At 53.8% G+C, this 16770-nt stretch overlaps 9 protein-coding genes across 9 annotated transcripts; 5 read left to right on the top strand and 4 right to left on the bottom strand.

Moving 5' to 3' along the window:
* Window positions 1-95: 95 nt before the first annotated feature.
* Window positions 96-1670, bottom strand: BD324DRAFT_610653 (SNF2 family N-terminal domain-domain-containing protein; the record flags this gene model as incomplete). Its single annotated transcript, XM_022014206.1, has 4 exons — window positions 96-323; window positions 360-469; window positions 507-604; window positions 642-1670. Coding segments are annotated over 4 exons (1465 nt in total), but the record flags the coding sequence as incomplete, so codon positions are not given.
* Window positions 1671-1873: 203 nt separating this feature from the next.
* Window positions 1874-3059, top strand: BD324DRAFT_639877 (CDP-alcohol phosphatidyltransferase-domain-containing protein). The gene is made up of 7 exons (XM_022017293.1): window positions 1874-2159; window positions 2198-2353; window positions 2390-2516; window positions 2557-2642; window positions 2682-2750; window positions 2792-2883; window positions 2927-3059. Exons 1-7 carry the CDS (start codon window positions 1902-1904, stop codon window positions 3012-3014), a joined length of 876 nt encoding a protein of 291 aa, XP_021867799.1. The 5' UTR covers window positions 1874-1901; the 3' UTR covers window positions 3015-3059.
* A 41-nt stretch (window positions 3060-3100) lies between these two features.
* Window positions 3101-7010, top strand: BD324DRAFT_639873 (leucine-tRNA ligase). The gene is made up of 11 exons (XM_022017292.1): window positions 3101-3352; window positions 3390-3719; window positions 3760-4093; window positions 4128-4413; window positions 4448-4703; window positions 4739-5208; window positions 5244-5861; window positions 5896-5959; window positions 5997-6109; window positions 6144-6705; window positions 6742-7010. Exons 1-11 carry the CDS (start codon window positions 3296-3298, stop codon window positions 6982-6984), a joined length of 3333 nt encoding a protein of 1110 aa, XP_021867798.1. The 5' UTR covers window positions 3101-3295; the 3' UTR covers window positions 6985-7010.
* A 14-nt stretch (window positions 7011-7024) lies between these two features.
* On the bottom strand, window positions 7025-9229 carry BD324DRAFT_654172 (Cupredoxin; the record flags this gene model as incomplete). The annotated part of the gene is made up of 6 exons (XM_022018763.1): window positions 7025-7147; window positions 7185-7582; window positions 7618-8246; window positions 8281-8480; window positions 8516-8605; window positions 8648-9229. The coding sequence occupies 6 exons, from the start codon at window positions 9227-9229 to the stop codon at window positions 7025-7027; spliced, it is 2022 nt and encodes a 673-aa protein (XP_021867797.1).
* Window positions 9230-9800: 571 nt separating this feature from the next.
* On the top strand, window positions 9801-11367 carry BD324DRAFT_654171 (phosphoesterase family-domain-containing protein; the record flags this gene model as incomplete). The annotated part of the gene is made up of 4 exons (XM_022018762.1): window positions 9801-9963; window positions 10002-10154; window positions 10193-10303; window positions 10340-11367. 4 exons carry the CDS (start codon window positions 9801-9803, stop codon window positions 11365-11367), a joined length of 1455 nt encoding a protein of 484 aa, XP_021867796.1.
* A 175-nt stretch (window positions 11368-11542) lies between these two features.
* On the top strand, window positions 11543-12067 carry BD324DRAFT_654170 (hypothetical protein; the record flags this gene model as incomplete). Its single annotated transcript, XM_022018761.1, has 1 exon — window positions 11543-12067. One exon carries the CDS (start codon window positions 11543-11545, stop codon window positions 12065-12067), a length of 525 nt encoding a protein of 174 aa, XP_021867795.1.
* A 66-nt stretch (window positions 12068-12133) lies between these two features.
* BD324DRAFT_654169 (hypothetical protein) lies at window positions 12134-12505 on the bottom strand (the record flags this gene model as incomplete). Its single annotated transcript, XM_022018760.1, has 4 exons — window positions 12134-12202; window positions 12241-12386; window positions 12424-12446; window positions 12486-12505. 4 exons carry the CDS (start codon window positions 12503-12505, stop codon window positions 12134-12136), a joined length of 258 nt encoding a protein of 85 aa, XP_021867794.1.
* Window positions 12506-12601: 96 nt separating this feature from the next.
* Window positions 12602-13900, top strand: BD324DRAFT_639864 (hypothetical protein). The gene is made up of 3 exons (XM_022017291.1): window positions 12602-13088; window positions 13129-13491; window positions 13527-13900. Exons 1-3 carry the CDS (start codon window positions 12883-12885, stop codon window positions 13654-13656), a joined length of 699 nt encoding a protein of 232 aa, XP_021867793.1. The 5' UTR covers window positions 12602-12882; the 3' UTR covers window positions 13657-13900.
* BD324DRAFT_639861 (hypothetical protein) lies at window positions 13901-16768 on the bottom strand. The gene is made up of 9 exons (XM_022017290.1): window positions 16472-16768; window positions 16232-16430; window positions 15738-16193; window positions 15471-15701; window positions 15002-15431; window positions 14858-14968; window positions 14508-14824; window positions 14218-14475; window positions 13901-14181 (listed from the first exon to the last, which is right to left on the bottom strand). Exons 1-9 carry the CDS (start codon window positions 16636-16638, stop codon window positions 13924-13926), a joined length of 2427 nt encoding a protein of 808 aa, XP_021867792.1. The 5' UTR covers window positions 16639-16768; the 3' UTR covers window positions 13901-13923.
* Between the last annotated feature and the right edge of the window lie 2 nt (window positions 16769-16770).

Below are 16770 nucleotides of genomic sequence, written 5' to 3'. Positions count from 1 at the left end.
AGCGCCACAGCAGATTTTGCCGCGTTCGTGTTTCGATTCTTGATGTTTTGTGCCTCGTCTGCACGTTGAGCAAGTGACAAGCCAAGGTGACCCACCGACCACGACGCGGAGCCACTTGACGTCGAACACTGCATGAGATCCTTTCTTCTTTGGCATCTTCTTCTTCTTCAGCTTCTCGGCTAGGCTGTCATCTGAGCTCAACTGGTCGTCGGATGGCTGTTTGTGAGGCTGCGTACTGCCTTCCATCTTGTACGAGGTGTATTCCGATGCCACGGTCTGGAACGTAGTGATGACCACGTCGAAACCTTGCAGTGTTTTCCCGGCTGTTGAGGTCAGCATGGGTATCTTCGGTGACTCACATTTCGTCCTCGATGGGCCGTGGTGAGTGGTGACGGTCAAAGCGCCAGGCTTGGTTTTTGAACGGACTTCTGTCGCCCACTGCTCCATAACGGCGAGCGGGGCAATGATCCTGAAGCATGAGCGGTCGTGCAAATGGCGCAGCTCACAAGGTGCCGGCTTTCCAACCTGCTTTTAGTTCTGCAGTGGTTGCCTTGCCTTCCACCACACGTGCAAGGGTCTGGACCGTCTTTCCAAGACCCATGTCCTGACCGAATGAGCGAGAAAACATAGCAACCACTCACATCCGCTAGAATTCCGCCATACTTTCGCGCCGACTCTCGCTGTCGCATCCATCTCACTCCTCTGACTTGATGCGGCATCAACCTGACATTGTCCGCAAAGCCCTCGACGATATCTTCGCCTTCCTGAACTTTGTCTTCACCCATATCATCCTCGCCATCTCCTACAGCTCCAGAGAGCAGTTCTCGCATATGCTCATCCGCGTCGCCTTGATGCCTCTCCCAGTCGGCTTGGTTGTATTCAATCTTATTCAGGTCAAAGACTTCACCTTGAGGTTCGTCGTCTGGTACGGCGATTGGCTGCGGGGCTTTCGCATGGGATTGACCGGGAGCTTGAAGTGGATTGTGCTGCGAAGCGGGGTTCGCGAGCCACGATGGCCAGGCCTTGTCTGGCGCGCGGCCGACTGTTCCAGTGGATGCCGGCTGCGGCGGCTGAAAGCGATGCGGCGCAGAGGTTGAGGTCGATGTAAACGCACCAGAGCTTGGTTTGATAAAGTCAACGAAAGACCGACCTTGACCCTGACTGGAAGGATTTGACCGAGACGGTGCCGAGTTCTTCGATTTGAGGATGGATGATCCAAAACCAGCCCCTGGCGGGTCCCCCTTAGTCAGATCGATGGGCGCATTGACATCGCCTTGTGCCAAGTAGCGATCCTTACTGAGCCCGGCTGGGTTGTTGCTGGTGGACATGGCGGGAGATGAATAAGAGGGGAAGGGTGCAAAGGCTGATCGCTGGGAGGATTGAGCTGGTCGGGTGAAGGTCGGGTGAGGTCTTTGCTTGGATCCAAGTGGTATAAGATCGTAGTATGAAGATTGGGATGATTGAGACTGAGCAGGAGGCTTATAGGTTGTGTTCGAGCCTTGGGAGCTTTGCTGAGGTGAAGCGTTGCTCTTGGTGGGTGAAGGTGTCGGATCTGGTGTGGTGAGGTCGACAAACGTGTACTTGTTGGGCTGAGTAGGTCGTTTGTGTTGAGAGGATGGACCCGGTTGAGATGTACTACCACCACCGACAGAATGCGAAGGAATGAACATGTCGAGGGATTCCATCCTGGACGGTTGATGTATATTGGGGGGGCGCCGAGAGCACTTCAGTAGAAATAGAATCGAATCAATGAACCCGAGCTGCTGCAGTTATTATTTGTTGACGACTTCAATTCCACTCACAACCACGTGGGGAAAACGTGACGTAAGAAGAACCCCCCAGTCTTTCTCATATAAGGATGTCTCTGTACATTGTGATATCATCTGAAGACATCCTGGCCGATGCTATGTCCTCACTGCCCGCCGAGAAGGCTGCTGCTGCTGCAGGAACTCGGAAGGAGCCTCCTCGCGCGGAATCCCAGGCCCCCGCCGTTGCCTTCTTCTTGGAAGCGCCAATTCCACATTGCTCGCGTGCAGCAGACTCCGCGGCAGATACAACGTCGATTGGCTTCGAGATCCGTCACAAAACGCATAGGGCAGCTCTGTAGGGCATATGGCACAGTGCCAGAGTCACGCAAGGTTGAAGACCCATCCCAACAAGTGGGTGCCCATGTGCGGCTGGACTGACGACGGAACAGCCGAATGAGCCAGAGCTGCATGAATCGCCGTATACTTTACCCAATGCCTTGACTCTGGCGAGGATACTGGCGTGTCCGTGGCTGGGCTATGAGATTATTCACGAAGAGTATGCCTGGGCGACGGGCATCCTCTTTGCTTCTGGACTCTCTGACTGGGTACGCATCCGTCAAAGCCGCTATGACTGATGCCAGCTCGACGGGTATCTCGCACGGAACTGGGGAGGGCAATCCGTCCTTGGATCAATACTCGATCCCGCTGCAGACAAGGCACTCATGACTACCCTAGTCGTAACCTTGGCATACAGCGGTTTGCTGCCGAGTCAGTTCAAGGTTTGAGGAGTTCTTCGCTGACCCCGCAGTACCCCTGGCGGTCCTCATTCTAGGTCGCGATGTCGCGCTCTCCATCTCCGCCTTCTATTTTCGGTTCATCTCTCTTCCTCGACCCGTGAGTGACGGCGTGCGTGCACACATTGATTCGGGATAGAGGACCTTGAAACGATATTTCGACCCCTCCATCCCTTCGGCAGAAGTCAAACCAACGCAGATCAGCAAGGTAAACCAGTGCCTCTAGAAGGAGCTGATACACTTCGCTAGATCAACACGGCGCTGCAGCTCTTGCTGATGGGGGTCACGACCGTGTCTCCGCTCATACATCTGCCATTAGGCACCCCTTTGACCCTTTTGCAGTCAGTATAAAGTATGAGACTGATGTGCTGATGCATGTACCAGGTGGACAGTTGCTGGGACGACCATTTGGAGTGGGTTTAGCTACCTGGGAAGGTCAGGTGTGAAGATCCTAGGCAAGCAAGGAAAGTGAATCTGGCTCTTTGTATTATACCACGTCATGCCATCTTTATCAGTCATTTCAGCTGAAACGTTAAGTCAGTCGAGTCTGAAATTCCAAGCAAACCATAGCTAAAGCCTGTAATCGCCCCGGTCTACTATCGTAGAGTCTCCCCATCGACTCTGTCCACCACGACGAGCCTTCGGACGCTGTCGTGCTCCGCACATTCCTTTGCATCCTTTGTCCGGTCGAGTCGACACTCCATTTTTGCCGGATCTGCGTATCGACTCGATCATTCTAGATTGAGGAGCACCATGGCAGCTCAAGTACAGCACGACGCCCCAGCTGGGTCCGTCGTCATCATGGAGAAGGTGAGCATTACAAATCGCTATGGCTGATCCGCGACAGACTGGCAAGCGAGACTATCTTATAGACATTGCCAAGGAGGCGCAAGCTTCCTGGCAATCCCAACATGTCTTTGAGACTGATCCCGCTCCTCTGCCCGAGGGCATCAGTTCCTACGCCGAGTTCTTCGCCAAGGGCAAATCCATGGAAGAAGTTCACGAGCAGCATCCGAAATGGTTCGGAACATTTCCTTATGCCTATATGAATGGTCAACTGCACATGGGTCACGCTTTCACCATTTCAAAGATTGAGTTTGCCGCTGGGTTTGAGAGGATGAGGGGTAAGAGAGTGCTGTTCCCTCTGGGATACCACGTCACCGGAATGCCCATCAAGGCGAGTTCAGACTGTGTGTCTGTCGGCTGATATCCTCTAGGCTGCGGCTGATAAACTCATTCGAGAGATGGAGATGTTTGGCGAAGACTTCAGCGGGTACAAGCCTGAAGAGGACCCCGCTGCCGACAAACCCGCTTCCTCATCGAAACCCGCCGAAAGCAGCGACCCCTCAAAAGGCAAAAAGGGCAAACTCACCGCCAAATCGACAGGTCTGACCTACCAATTTCAAATCCTCGAGCTCTCCGGTGTGAAGCGCGAGGAGATCCCCAAGTTCGCCGACACGCAATATTGGCTCAAATACTTTCCTCCCATTGCGAAGGATGATCTGAGTGTCCTTGGAGCGAGGATCGACTGGAGGAGACAATTCCTGACGAGTGAGTGCGTATGACTCGCCCAGCTGACAGGCAGCCGACGCGAACCCCTACTATGACTCGTTTGTGAGGTGGCAGATGAACCGACTGCACGACCAAGGCAAGATCAAGTTTGGACTGAGGTACACTATCTACTCACCAAAAGATTGTCAACCATGCATGGATCACGACCGTTCGAGCGGAGAGGCTGTCAATCCGCAGGAGTACACTGCTGTGAAGATGGAGGTGCTGGAGTGGGGTCCCAAAGCCAAGAGCGAAATGCTGCAGGCTATTGGCGGAAAAAAAGTTTGGCTGGTGGCTGCAACCCTGAGACCAGAGACAATGTGGGTTCCCGCCGTCGAACCCGCTGACGGTCAGGTACGGGCAGACAAATTGTTTTGTTGGACCCACGCTCGATTATGGCCTCTACGAGGCCGGATCTGACCTCTTCCTCATCACTGACCGTGCTGCACGAAATATGGCTTTCCAGGGAACTTTCGGAGGAGAACGCGGAGAATACAAAAAAGTAGTCGACGTCAAGGGAGAAGAGGTCATTGGAACCAAGGTTCGCCCGCCGTTCGGCCTCGTTGAGGAGGTTTATGTTTTGCCAATGGAGGGTGTCCTTGCGACCAAGGTGGGTCCACCAATCCTCGCCATTCTAACCCGCAGGGAACTGGTGTCGTCACCTCTGTGCCTTCCGACTCGCCCGACGACTACAGGACGCTCATGGATCTGCGCAAAAAGGCTGATATGTACAAAATCAAGCCTGAATGGGCCGCGGTGGACCCGATACCTGTTCTGTCCACGCCGAAATACGGTGACATGGCCGCCGAAGTCCTCTGCAAAGAGCTCAAGATCCAGAGTCAGCGTGATACCAAACTTCTAGCAGATGCCAAAGAGCTCGCATATAAGGAGGGATTCTACAATGGTGTCATGACCGTTGGAGACTTCAAGGGCGAGTCGGTGCAAGATGCTAAACCGAAGGTTCGACAGCAAATGATTGATGCTGGTGTGGCCGTGCCATATGCCGAGCCTGAGAGTGAAGTCATCTCCAGAAGTAGCGATGTCTGTGTGGTCGCTCTGATTGATCAGTGGTATCTGGATTATGGGGAGGAGAAGTGGCGGGCACAGGCGTCCAAGTGAGTACACAACGCTACCACAAGCTAACCTGTAGGGCTCTCGCTCAGATGAACACGTATTCTGCCGAGACGAGAAATGGATTCGAAGGTGTTCTCAACTGGCTGAATCAGTGGGCATGCGCTCGATCCTTTGGTCTTGGAACGAGACTGCCATGGGACCCGCAATTCCTCGTCGAATCTCTGTCCGACTCTACCATCTACATGGCGTTCTATACCGTCGCGGATCTGCTGCAAAAGGACATGTGGGGTCGCGAGCCTGGGCCTCTGGGTGTCACGGCGGAGCAAATGACGGACGAGATGTGGGACTATGTCTTTGGATCCGCGCCTTTCCCCTCGGGATCCAACGTGCCGGAGGAGAAGGCGGCTCAGCTCAAGTATCACTTCAACTACTTTTACCCTCTGGATGTGCGATCGTCCGCCAAGGATCTCATTCCGAACCACCTGACATTCTGGATTTACAATCATACTGCCCTATTCCCGGAGAAGCACTGGCCCAGAGCCGTGCGATCCAACGGTCATCTCATGCTGAACGGGAAGAAAATGTCAAAGAGTACTGGAAACTTCATGACCATGCGGGAGGCTATCGAGAAATACGGTGCGGATGCGACTCGGCTCAGTCTTGCCGATGCGGGTGACGAAATCACGGACGCCAAGTGAGCTATGAACGTGGCCTGGGCTGACGAGTAGCTTTGAGGAGACTGTTGCTAATGCCGCCATCCTCCGTCTGCACACAGCGGCCACCTGGGCAGAGGTGAGGAGACCCTCTGACATGACTGACAGACAATCAGGAAATGAAAGAAGCCTCTGTATCGCTGAGGACAGGCGAATACAATCAGTTTGACCGCGATTTCGAGGTCGAAATGAACGATCTGGTCGGTCAGACTTACCAATCGTTTGACCGGTGAGTTGCACATCCGTTTCTGGCTGACGCCCAGGATGGAATACAAGGCTGCGCTCAAGACGGGTCTGTATGACCTCGAGATAGCCCGAAACTGGTACCGAGGTGTCTGCAACCCGGAGAACGGAGGGCCAGGGATGCACAAAGACCTCGTTTTTGAATTCATCCGCAACGCAGCTCTAATGATTGCGCCGTTCACACCTCATTATTCAGAACACATTTGGCACAATGTGCTCAGCGAGACATCTTCTATACAGACCGCGCAATTCCCCAAATGGACCCCTGTTGATCCCAAATCCGTGGCCCAGCTCGACTACATGCGAAGTATCGTTGATAACATGCGAAGTGCCGAGGCGACGCTGCTCAAGCGAAACAAGAAGGGATCTCCCATGCTTTACGACCCCAACAAGCCAAAGGCTGTCAGGTTTTACGTCGCATCCGAGTTTCCCGAGTGGCAGACGCAATGCGTTGAGATTCTCAGGAGGGCCTGGAACGGCAAGGAGTTTGACGATGTCAAAATTCGAGAAGAGCTGGCCAAGGTCGGTCTTGCGCAGGATAAGAAGGACAAGAAGACGATGCCATTTGTGCAGGCGTTCAAGGTGGGTCGTCCGCGTGGGCTCGTCTGACGTGTGTAGCGAAAAGTCGCGCAATCGGGTGAATCGGCATTCGACCGAAATCTGCCATTCTCAGAATACGATGTCATTGTCCTGCTCAAGCCGTACATCCAGGGCAACCTCAAGCTCGCGGAGCTCGATGTCATCTCGACAAAGGACGCTCTGGCACGCGTGGAGAAGGAGGGAGAGTCGGAATCGCTATCACGAGAGCGGATAGAGAGCGCAGAGCCCGGCACGCCCGGCATGCAGTTCTGGAACGTGTAGATGATCGTCATTATCATTCATGAATACAATAGCTACACATTCAGTACCCTAACCTGGCGTCTGGCGCACAAAGCTGATTCCAATCGTTCGGCGTCTCGAACGCGGCAATCTCGTCCGGTAGGTCAACAATGGCGAGCAAGAGCCCGATCTCCATGTGCCATGTCTGGGGGGTCAGCAAAGATCCTACATGATTCTCTCACGATGTGGCAGTGGAAGACCCAGACACCTGGGTTGCTGGTATCTATCCGCAGGACTAGATGACCATATGCTGGGATAATGACTGTATCCCTTCGCATAGGATTGGTCATGTTGAGACTGCTCGAGTCCTCGTAGAACCCAGTCGAGCCCATCGACATGATTTGAAAGGTGTGACCGTGCAGGTGGAAGGGATGATCCCCGTCGTCCAGAGAATTGACAATCAGATCCATGTATTCTGGCTTTTCATTGATGATTGTCAACTGCGAGCCCAGTCGGCCATCCTGCAGTTGACTCATGGCACTGGCGTTTCCGCTAAAAGAGCTTGCGCCGATGCTTTTGATGGTCCCAATGGTCGATTGGCCCGGGGCCATCGGTGTCCAAGACGACGAGTTGAAGAACACTGAGAGTGAGCTGGGCAAGGGGATCTTCACTCACTGTAATGCTGCTTGTCTGTCGTGTATTGCATTCCGAACTGAACAAACACCTGTTTGCTCGGTGGCACAGCGTCGATTCTATCGGCGGGGACGAGTTGACTAGAGTCAAAGCTTGCTGTACCGTTTAATGAAGGCGCCGGGAGATTAGCAGGCATCAATGTCGGATCAACTCCTTGATATCTGAGAACACCGAGCGTCGTGGCGTTGAAATCGGGGGTCGTATATCGGAGCTGGTCGGTGGCCAAAGTGTTTCTGATCCAATAGGCACCTTTGGTCTGATTGAGAGTCACCAAGACGGAGTATCTTTGCGCGACGCCAATATCCACAGAGTTAACGGTGTAGGGTATGACGCTCGTCCCGTCCGCTTCGATGATGGTCAAAGGGTGTGAATCGATACTGAAAATGGTATTGACAAACGTGCCTGGGTTAATCAGTCGGATGCGGTAGGTGTCGCCTTGGACCCAGGTGACATTCCAGTAGTCGACATGCTCAGATCCGCAATAATTTGAGGATGGGTAGAAAGCGTATTCGCCAGCTTGGCGCTCTGACACATCTCGCCGACGTTCAGGTTCGACATCGTTTGATGCGGGTAGGTAGGCGCAGCGTGCTTGAGATACTCCATTGATCATACTATATGTCAGAAATGTAATGTCATCAGACTCACCCTCCATCTGGTGCAGGCTCGTCTCCTGGATTCCCGTCCAAGCCGGTTCCAAGCGCTTCGTATCGCCAAGTGATGGCCGACGCTTGTGTATTGTACATGTCGTTGATCATGACTGTATAGTCCTCGTCATATTTGTTGGCGGTCATGGCAGTCTCGTTTGGCGTATGAAGGACGATCGGGCCGTAGAGACCGTCAGTGTACTACCGATCAGCAAGGGCGTCTCAAGGGTACTCACCTGAGCCGCCTTGTGCGCGTGGTACCATGAGCTACCCCACTGTTGAACGGTCCAGTTATAGGTCATGGAACCACCTGGCGGAATGCCACACTGGTGGGACTTCAGCAATGAGATTTATTAATTGTGGCTCACCTGTGTGACAGAGTATGTCCCGTCCATAAAGTTTTGATTTCGCAAATACATACCGTGCCAGTGGATAGTCGTCTCATTGGTCATGTTGTTGTACACATTGATGACGAATCGATCACCGAGGTTGCCCTCCAGCATGGGTCCAGGACTCATCCCGTTGATAACGATCATCGGCTTGATCAGACCTCCAGGGGCAGCATTCACTTCAGACAGCGTCCAATTGAATGTTCGGGTCTGCGGCTCCGTGGAGATTGTAAAGTTCCGATTGGATAGGAGCCATCTATCTTGATCTCCAAGCAGTTCTTCACGGGTCAACGTCGTCTTGATGTCGGTAGCGTTCTCTGGCCCTCCCGTCCAGATGGATGGACTAGGTGTAGCTGTAGGGCTGCTCTTGGCCGAGTGATGCTTGCCCAGACCGACTCCGAGTCCAAGCGCCAGACCGATCACAATGAGCGCACCGACAGCCAAGATCCACTTTCGACCTCGAGGGGTATGCCTTGGTGGCAACTCGTCATCAAAGTCCAGCGTCTCTGGCGTGGACTCCGGCTCTAGAGGCTCCTTCTCTCCATGACGATCATCAGACATGGCGGTCAGTCAATAGTGTCAGTGGTTTGGAGGAATCTTTGGTCGTCTCAAAATTTGGCCTCGACATGGCGCACCGGACCGAGATTCTTTCCGATGTCTACGCATGTTCGTGCGCACGTCTTCAAACCCTCTCGGAGCCATCGCTTCCTCTCGTGCGCCACCATTTCAACGCCCTTGAGTCCTGTGTCCTAAACGCAGGTCCCGCATGACTCGACGCACGTTTACAATATAAAAACGTCCTTGGTGTATGATCGGAGCTGACCGATGCACGGAATGTGATTGGACTTTGAGGTCGATCACATTTTTTGGGAAGCACGTTTGACTTGGGAGATGCTAAATTTAGATCTTCAATTGCGGGACTGGCCTTGCCGCCAACCATGGCTCAATGTACGGGACAGGGCATTCCTGAGGGGCTGACGACCGCGCAATGCCGAGGGCAAAGAACCCCGGAAACCCAGGGCTCAGAGAAAATTTCCAACGAATCCAAGCGAACGAAGGCGACCTGGCGGTGAGATATAAAGGGGGAGCCTGTTAGTGCACAGAACCATTACACCCCTCCTCAGCAAGCACCATGCTCAGCCAAGTCCTCCTCGCCCCACTGTTCGCCAAGCGAGCGTCCGCGTTCACCTCGGACAGCTTTGCTCCCCCTGCTGAATGCCCCACCTGTCTCTCCGCCAATTACACGGGCATGCCCAACGGCTCCTTGCCTCTTTCTCCTTGGGTCTCTGGAGCGGGTGAGTGACCTCCACACGAGCACGAGCTGAAGCTTCAGCATATGACCAAATCATCACGATTTGGCTGGAGAACACTGATTTTGCCGCCGCTGCTGCTTCGTCAACCTTTCAAAAGCTCGCCGCGGAGGGAATCCTCTTGACCAACTACAACGGTGTCACTCACCCTTCTGAGCCAAACTACCTCGCTGCGGGTGAGTAGTCCCTTCAGGGCATACGTGCTGACCTTCAGTCGGTGGTGACTTTTGGGGAATCGGAGACGACGAGTTCTACGCCATTCCCAGCAACGCTTCCACCGTGGTTGATTTGCTTGAGGCCAAGAATGTTTCCTGGGCCACATACCGTGAGCAGGCCTCCGCGACTCGGCTGACGAACGCAGAGGAGAGTATGCCCACCGACGGCGACGGCGAATTCGCATACTATAGCCACAACTATCTCAACGCGAGTGCTCCCGACTACAGATACTACGTCCGAAAGCACAACCCCTTCGTCATCTACAACTCTATCGCCAGTATCCCGGACCGAGCGCTCAGAATCCGAAACTTTAACGACTTTGCCGTCGATGTCAACGCCTCGGCCCTCCCTCAATACGTATGGATCACTCCCAATCTTGTCAACGATGCTCACGACACCGATGTGACCTTTGTCTCGGCCTGGCTGGAATACTGGCTCGTCCCTTTGCTCCAAAACCCCAAGTTCAACACCAACAAGACATTGATTCAAGTCACCTTTGACGAGAACGAGTCGTACACCATCCAGAACACTGTCTACACTGTGCTTCTCGGTGGCGCCGTACCTAGCAACCTTAAAGGCACCAATGACTCGACGTTCTACACTCACTACTCTCTCCTCTCGTCGGTTCAAAACAACTGGGACCTTGGCAACTTGGGTCGACAGGACACCAACGCGACCGTCGCTGCCGTGTTCGACTTCCAAGCCAACATTACAAAGTATCAGAACACCAAGCCATCCTCTGACCCGATGATGAACTTGACTGGCATCTTCCCTGGACCTGGCAACACGGAAATTTGGACGCCCGTCTTGGCCCCCAACACGAGTGCCAAGGGTGCTGGCAGTGGTAAGACTTACTACAACGCCTCCGTCATCGACCTCACCCTCACCTCATACACTCACCTGAACTTGACTGCTATGAACGCCGTCAACCCAGACACCATCAACCCGAACTACACTTACAACGAGGCTGCCATTGCCAACGCCACGAACAAACCGACTTCAGTCCCAGTCTACATTGCTCCTTCTACCACCTCTGGATCCCCCAGTGGAACTGCATCTGGCTCCAAGTCAGCTTCCAGCGCTGCGACGACTTCGGGAGGTGCTGTCAAGCTCGCGACTGGTGCAGGCGGCTCCTTGGCGGTGATTGCTGCAGGTATCATTGCTCTTTTGTAAGGGTCTTAAACATTTTCCGGATGACGGGTTCTCGAATGCATCGGGTTTCTGCAGACGTATAGTCCCGTTTGGAGTCTCGCCTTCCTTTCACCGCCATTCGGAGACCGCAGAGTAGGCTAGTGTCCGTTAGAGAATGATACGCTGTCCTTCACCCTTCATCACCTCAGTCGCAGTAATGCCGGACACCACTCAAGACACCGCCAACTGGACGAATCCCTCCTGCGACTGTCCCGCTCATCGAATTTATGGCCAGTCTGATGTCCCTCGATTCACTGAACCGTTGGCTCTCTCCTCCAGATTCGACTATTCGAATGGCAAGTCCAAGCGGTATTGTTTCCCAACGTGCGCTAGGATGGCCTTCCACACTGCATTGCATACGTGGGCAGCTAGAGAGAGCACACCTTTCACCATTCCCCAGTGTTCGTTTGCCCATCCAAAAGTGCAAGAGCTCTACGAATGCTCTCCTGAAGCTATCGAGAAGGCAGTCCCGGGGTACTGGCAGGATGCGTTGTTACTAGAATCGGTCGAGACCAATACGAATGAGGGGTTTATCAACGGCGCAAAGGGGTCGATTCTGCCCCTGGACAAGACGGTGTCCGTAGAAGAGAGTCTGAGACGATGGAAAGATTTTGAGACGGACCAGGGAACCCTGTCAAGCGTGGGCTGTAATGAGACAAACAAAGCAATGTTGCACGTTTGATCGAAAGCTTCGCCTGAACCCAGTATGACCATGATTGCATACTGTACATTTGAGCGTATAACGCGATTACACCTTGCGACCAGACTTTGGGTCCATAGAATCCGCCCAGATGATCTCACCCTTTTTGGCCGCTGCCTGATCGTCAGTCATATAAGTCTTGACGCCACTCCCACCTCGAGCTTTGACACCATTTCCGCATTACCCTCTCGTCTCCGTCTCACCTCATCCATTTGTCTCTTGAGCTCTGGGGATAACTTGGCATAGAATTGCTCTTCTGTCGGTGTTGCTAATCGCATGATTCCCCAACCTCCCGTTACCACTGAGGTGGTCAGATAGGCGAATCGGCGCAAACTCACTAGCTACCGTCAAGAGCGCCCATCTGATCGTCAGCTGGATATACATGCAGGGTTCCGCCCACCTTCCCCACATAATCTGCATCTTGAATGATTAGTGCGCGGTGATCACTTAGACAGAGAGCAGAGAGCATTTGAGCTGGCCGGCTATCGAGGCGATCGGGGTGGATTATTCCACGTGGCGCAATTTCCTCTTCCGGTATATAACTCGTCATGCGTATTTAATCCCCTATGAACACATCCTAGCCGTCAGCCCTTCCATAACATCAACCTTGCTGCCGCTGTCGTCGCTTGAACGTCTGGACTTGCTGCTGTTCCCAGGAAGAGGCCGGGCGCGCGCACATCTGTGATCGGTACCCAATCAAAGTGAATATCCGAGATCAAACCTGACCTATCAGTCAACACCCCGTAACATCCTTCAACCCCCTCCCCCTTTCGTCTCACGCAGAGGCCGACTTCCTCATGCCGGCTCAGCCCCCCGCACCACCCGTGCTCTACACGTTCCCCACGAATGACGTCCTCGTCGACTCGTTGGCCAACTTTGTGGTCAAGGCTCAGAACGATGCCATTGACAAGCGGGGCAAATTCAGTATCGGACTGTCGAGAGGAAGTTTGGCGGCCAACTTGAGAGGACTGGTGGGACAACAAAATGTCCGATGGGAGAAGTGGTGAGCGTGCGTGATGTTAGCCGAGCTGAAAGGGTACCAGGGAAGTATTCTTCGTCGACGAAGCGGCCGTGCCTCTGACGTCGGAAGACTCAAATTACCATTCGAATTACCTCTCATTCCTCTCCACTGTCCCCATCCCTCCATCCCAGATCCACACCATTGATCCGTCTCTACTGGACAATATCGAAGAACTGGCCGACGAGTATGAAAAGCAGCTGATAGGTCACTTTGCCGCTTCCAACGCCGCTCGATACCCCACATTTGACCTCGTTCTCCTCGGTATGGGTCCAGATGGGGAGACGTGTAGTCTGTTCCCAGGACATGAGCTGTTGGAAGAGAAGGACGCCTGGGTGGCGTATCTCGAGGATGCACCAAGGGGACCTCCCAAGAGGATAACTATGACGTGGGTCTGCGTCCTCGTGACCGTGCTGACGCTAGGCTCCCTGTCTTGACGCACTGCTACCGTGCCGTGTTTGTGGTGTCAGGATCAGAGAAGGCGCCGATGCTGCATACAATCTTGGATGAACCGCAAGCGGGTCTGCCCTGCTCCCGAGTCCAACCGGCGTGAGTCGAAAGAGGAGAACGAGCGCTGACGTTGCAGTGCCCCCGGTTTGGTCTTTTGGTTCGCCGACGCCGAAGCCGCGTCGCAAACCCAATACCCGCCTACGACATTTAGATGGATTGACAATCAAAAGGAGGCCGAAGAGGCCGTCGAGGCGGCTCAGAAAAAGGCGGCGAGACGTGCAGCGGGTGAGCAGGAATAGAGACAAACGTCTTCTGGCAGGACCATAGAGATTCTCGCTACAGTCATGATCCATGTATTCAATAGTCCACTCTACACATCAAACGCATCGCTTCTCCATCCTTCCTCCTTTTGCTCTCTCCTCATCTCCTCCTTGCGTCTCGCATCGAGATCTGCAATCTCACCTTTGACGCCCTCTTTGACCTTGTTCGCTTCATCCTTGATGTTCTTCGCACCCTGCTTGAACTGGTCGGCAGCGCCTCGAACGGATCGCGCGGCGTGCTTGGCGTGGGCTTTGGCTCGCTGGCGTTGCGTGTTGGAGACACGGGCGGGTGGTTGATCAGGGAACAACTAGATAGGTGAGCTAAGTACACGAGGCAGACTCACGTGTTCGTCGACTCCGACATGGAGGACATACTCTCCGTACCTTCCATACTTGACCACGCCTGCTTGCCTGACCTTGACGGGGCCCATGGAAGACCGCCTGGGGAAGATGGTGTCGTTGACAATGGCAGAGATAAAGTTGCCAGGTGTGGGTCGCGCATTGGTGGCGGCTATGACTCGTTGTTGGAGGCCATACAGTCGGAGATCGGCCGTTTGCAGGTATTCGGCTACTTGAGCTTCCAATGCGTGCGTGAGGTTTCGCTGGCGTCAGCCGAGCCTACACAAGGGCTCACCTTGACAAACGCCTTGAGGATGGGCTGGGCGAACCAGCTCGCGAACCAGTGCTCGTTGTCCCGAACATGGAAGGTAAAATCGGACATGGATAGGGAGACATTCTGGACCGTGAAGAATGTCTCGCGGTCATCCTCTCCAGCATTCTCCAAAGTGACGTCAAAGGACACTCCACGAGGTCCAAAGTCGACATCAATGAGACCAGAGTCCTCAAAGTGGGGCCATCCAGACTTTTGGTTGATCCAGTAGGCAATGTTCGAGGCGGCAAAGTGGAGGCCGTCGACCTTGAGTCGGAGAGTTCCATCATAGTCGGAGGCGTCTAGAGGTCAGCAGCTTCCGAGTTGCTACTCACATGTCGCGTAACCTTGGGTGAATCGCACATCGTTTCGCTGAACAATGCGGATGGAATCGGGAATGAACGAGGCGGATTCGAGCTTGATGTCGTCAATGACGAGGTCGATTTCTGGCGTCAGCGGAGAAGAGCGCTGCAACGTACCCTCTGACTTGTACTCGACGCGAGGGACAGGGATCTCCTTGAGGAGGGAGACCACACGGGGCACAATGACGTTGACCACGTCTCGGTAGAGGCCCTTGCCGTCGAATTTGAGACTGGGCAGACCGACCTTGGAGACCGAGGCGAGGGATGTGCCGAGGTTCTCGACGGATTCGACGAGCTGCAGGGTGGTCTGATCATTGGAGATGCCTTTGATGACGGATTCAATCTCTTTTTGCAGTTTCTTTGCGTCATCTTTCCACGCTTGATTTTCTTCGAGAAGCGACTGGCCGTCGTCGTAGAGGGCGGATGCCTTACGGTACGCTGCCTGGGACATGGCATAGCCAGGGTCATTGAGGGACCGTTCAAACAGCTTTTCAAGTTCGCCAAAGTAGATGGATAGCTTTTCGTCATTTCTAATGTCTTCCGCGGCCTAAATGTCAGTGGAGAGTATAATGATACGATCGCCTACCTTTTGACCCGCGGCAGTGACATCATTCAATGACTTGTTGGCGAGTCGTTCGATGAATTGTTTGAGATCTCGACCGGCCTGTTGGGTTTTTTCATCCTCGTCAGAGACGCTGACGCTGTCCGCTGCATTCTTGGCGGCGTCAGTGGCCTTGTGGACGTATTTCTTGTAAATGTTGACAATGGCAGTGAGCGAGCGCTTGTAGTCGGGGTTCTTTTGCGCATTGGATATGACCTGGGAAATTAGCGAATGGTGCGGAAAGGTTCGTACCTGTTGGAATCGCTTGATCACTGCGTCTTTTGCCTCTTCGCCAGCGGGCAGCTTGTCGTCGAGGTACTCTTTGACCTTTTCAACGTCTTCGTAGAGCTCCTCCCGAGCGTTCTTCTGGACCTTGCCCTTTTTCACGTCGCGCATGACTTGCTTGCCCTTTTGCTGGACAGACTCAAAGTCGAGACCTTTTTCGCGTTCCGATTCGTCGGGTCGAAGCGTCGATTCAGCATTGCTGGCTTGTTCGGCGAGCACTGACGCGGCGTCTGCGAGAATGTCTCGTGTGACAAAGACGGCGTCGGAAACGATCGTTCGGAATTCGGAGCTGGTGACGATGAGCGAGGCCATGGTTTGGAAGGAATCGAGCGTTCGTCGAGCATCCTTGGAGATTTCCTTCTTGGTCGCTGGGGCCGAGGGGAGCGAGGCATCTACATTGACCTCGGCGGTGGATGCTTCCCACTGAGTGTGAGCAAGGGAAAAATCTTCGCTACACTCACAAAGAGGTTTTGCAACAGGTCGTCACCATTCTTCTCATCTCCCCAGGCTTGGACAGCATTCAACACGGCTTTGACCTTGTTCAAGATGTCTTGGCCTTGGGCGCCCATTCGGGCAGTACGGCTACCGACGCCACCGTTGACAGACAGGACATCGCTGTCGAGGACAAGCTGAATCAACTTGGAGAGTTGATCTTGGGATCTGATAGATGTCAGCAAGTTCTCAAGTCGACACTGACTCACGGCAATTTGCCAGCTTGAATCGCTCCGATAGCTTCCGCAACCTTGATTCTCGAGCCTTTGCTAGGGATGGCCCGCCTCACATCGTCACGGCTGGGCAGGTTGTTAGGGTTGAAGGGACTGGATTGTCCTCCAGTACGCTGAATCAGGGGCGATCGTTCGGAAGTCATGGCTGGAGTGAGACAGAGCTAGCTATCGCTACGACGAACGCTGCGCAGAGAGAGTGTGTAAGGCGATGGCAAGTCAAACGCTTGAATCTTTCATAAGAGGTCTGTTACAATGGAAAAGCTATGACGTAGGTG

The sequence above is a fragment of the Kockovaella imperatae genome (genome assembly GCF_002102565.1).
Source record: "Kockovaella imperatae strain NRRL Y-17943 chromosome Unknown BD324scaffold_21, whole genome shotgun sequence".
Taxonomy (NCBI): Eukaryota; Fungi; Basidiomycota; class Tremellomycetes; order Tremellales; family Cuniculitremaceae; genus Kockovaella; species Kockovaella imperatae.
This window is presented reverse-complemented; position numbering and strand designations above follow the sequence as displayed.

Bases quoted from the DNA above. Each gene is read 5' to 3' on its own strand.
- BD324DRAFT_639877 (XM_022017293.1), top strand. From the start codon at position 1,902: ATGCTATGTCCTCACTGCCCGCCGAGAAGGCTGCTGCTGCTGCAGGAA. The intron at 2,643-2,681 runs GTGAGTGACGGC...GATTCGGGATAG, and splicing joins TCATCTCTCTTCCTCGACCC to AGGACCTTGAAACGATATTT. The intron at 2,751-2,791 runs GTAAACCAGTGC...ACACTTCGCTAG, and splicing joins AACCAACGCAGATCAGCAAG to ATCAACACGGCGCTGCAGCT.
- BD324DRAFT_639873 (XM_022017292.1), top strand. From the start codon at position 3,296: ATGGCAGCTCAAGTACAGCACGACGCCCCAGCTGGGTCCGTCGTCATC. The intron at 4,094-4,127 runs GTGAGTGCGTAT...GCTGACAGGCAG, and splicing joins GAGGAGACAATTCCTGACGA to CCGACGCGAACCCCTACTAT. The intron at 4,704-4,738 runs GTGGGTCCACCA...TCTAACCCGCAG, and splicing joins AGGGTGTCCTTGCGACCAAG to GGAACTGGTGTCGTCACCTC.
- BD324DRAFT_639864 (XM_022017291.1), top strand. From the start codon at position 12,883: ATGCCGGCTCAGCCCCCCGCACCACCCGTGCTCTACACGTTCCCCACG. The intron at 13,089-13,128 runs GTGAGCGTGCGT...AAAGGGTACCAG, and splicing joins AATGTCCGATGGGAGAAGTG to GGAAGTATTCTTCGTCGACG. The intron at 13,492-13,526 runs GTGGGTCTGCGT...TGCTGACGCTAG, and splicing joins CCCAAGAGGATAACTATGAC to GCTCCCTGTCTTGACGCACT.
- BD324DRAFT_639861 (XM_022017290.1), bottom strand. From the start codon at position 16,638: ATGACTTCCGAACGATCGCCCCTGATTCAGCGTACTGGAGGACAATCC. The intron at 15,432-15,470 runs GTAGGCGATCGT...ACTGACATTTAG, and splicing joins TCACTGCCGCGGGTCAAAAG to GCCGCGGAAGACATTAGAAA. The intron at 14,182-14,217 runs GTGAGTCTGCCT...TCACCTATCTAG, and splicing joins ATGTCGGAGTCGACGAACAC to TTGTTCCCTGATCAACCACC.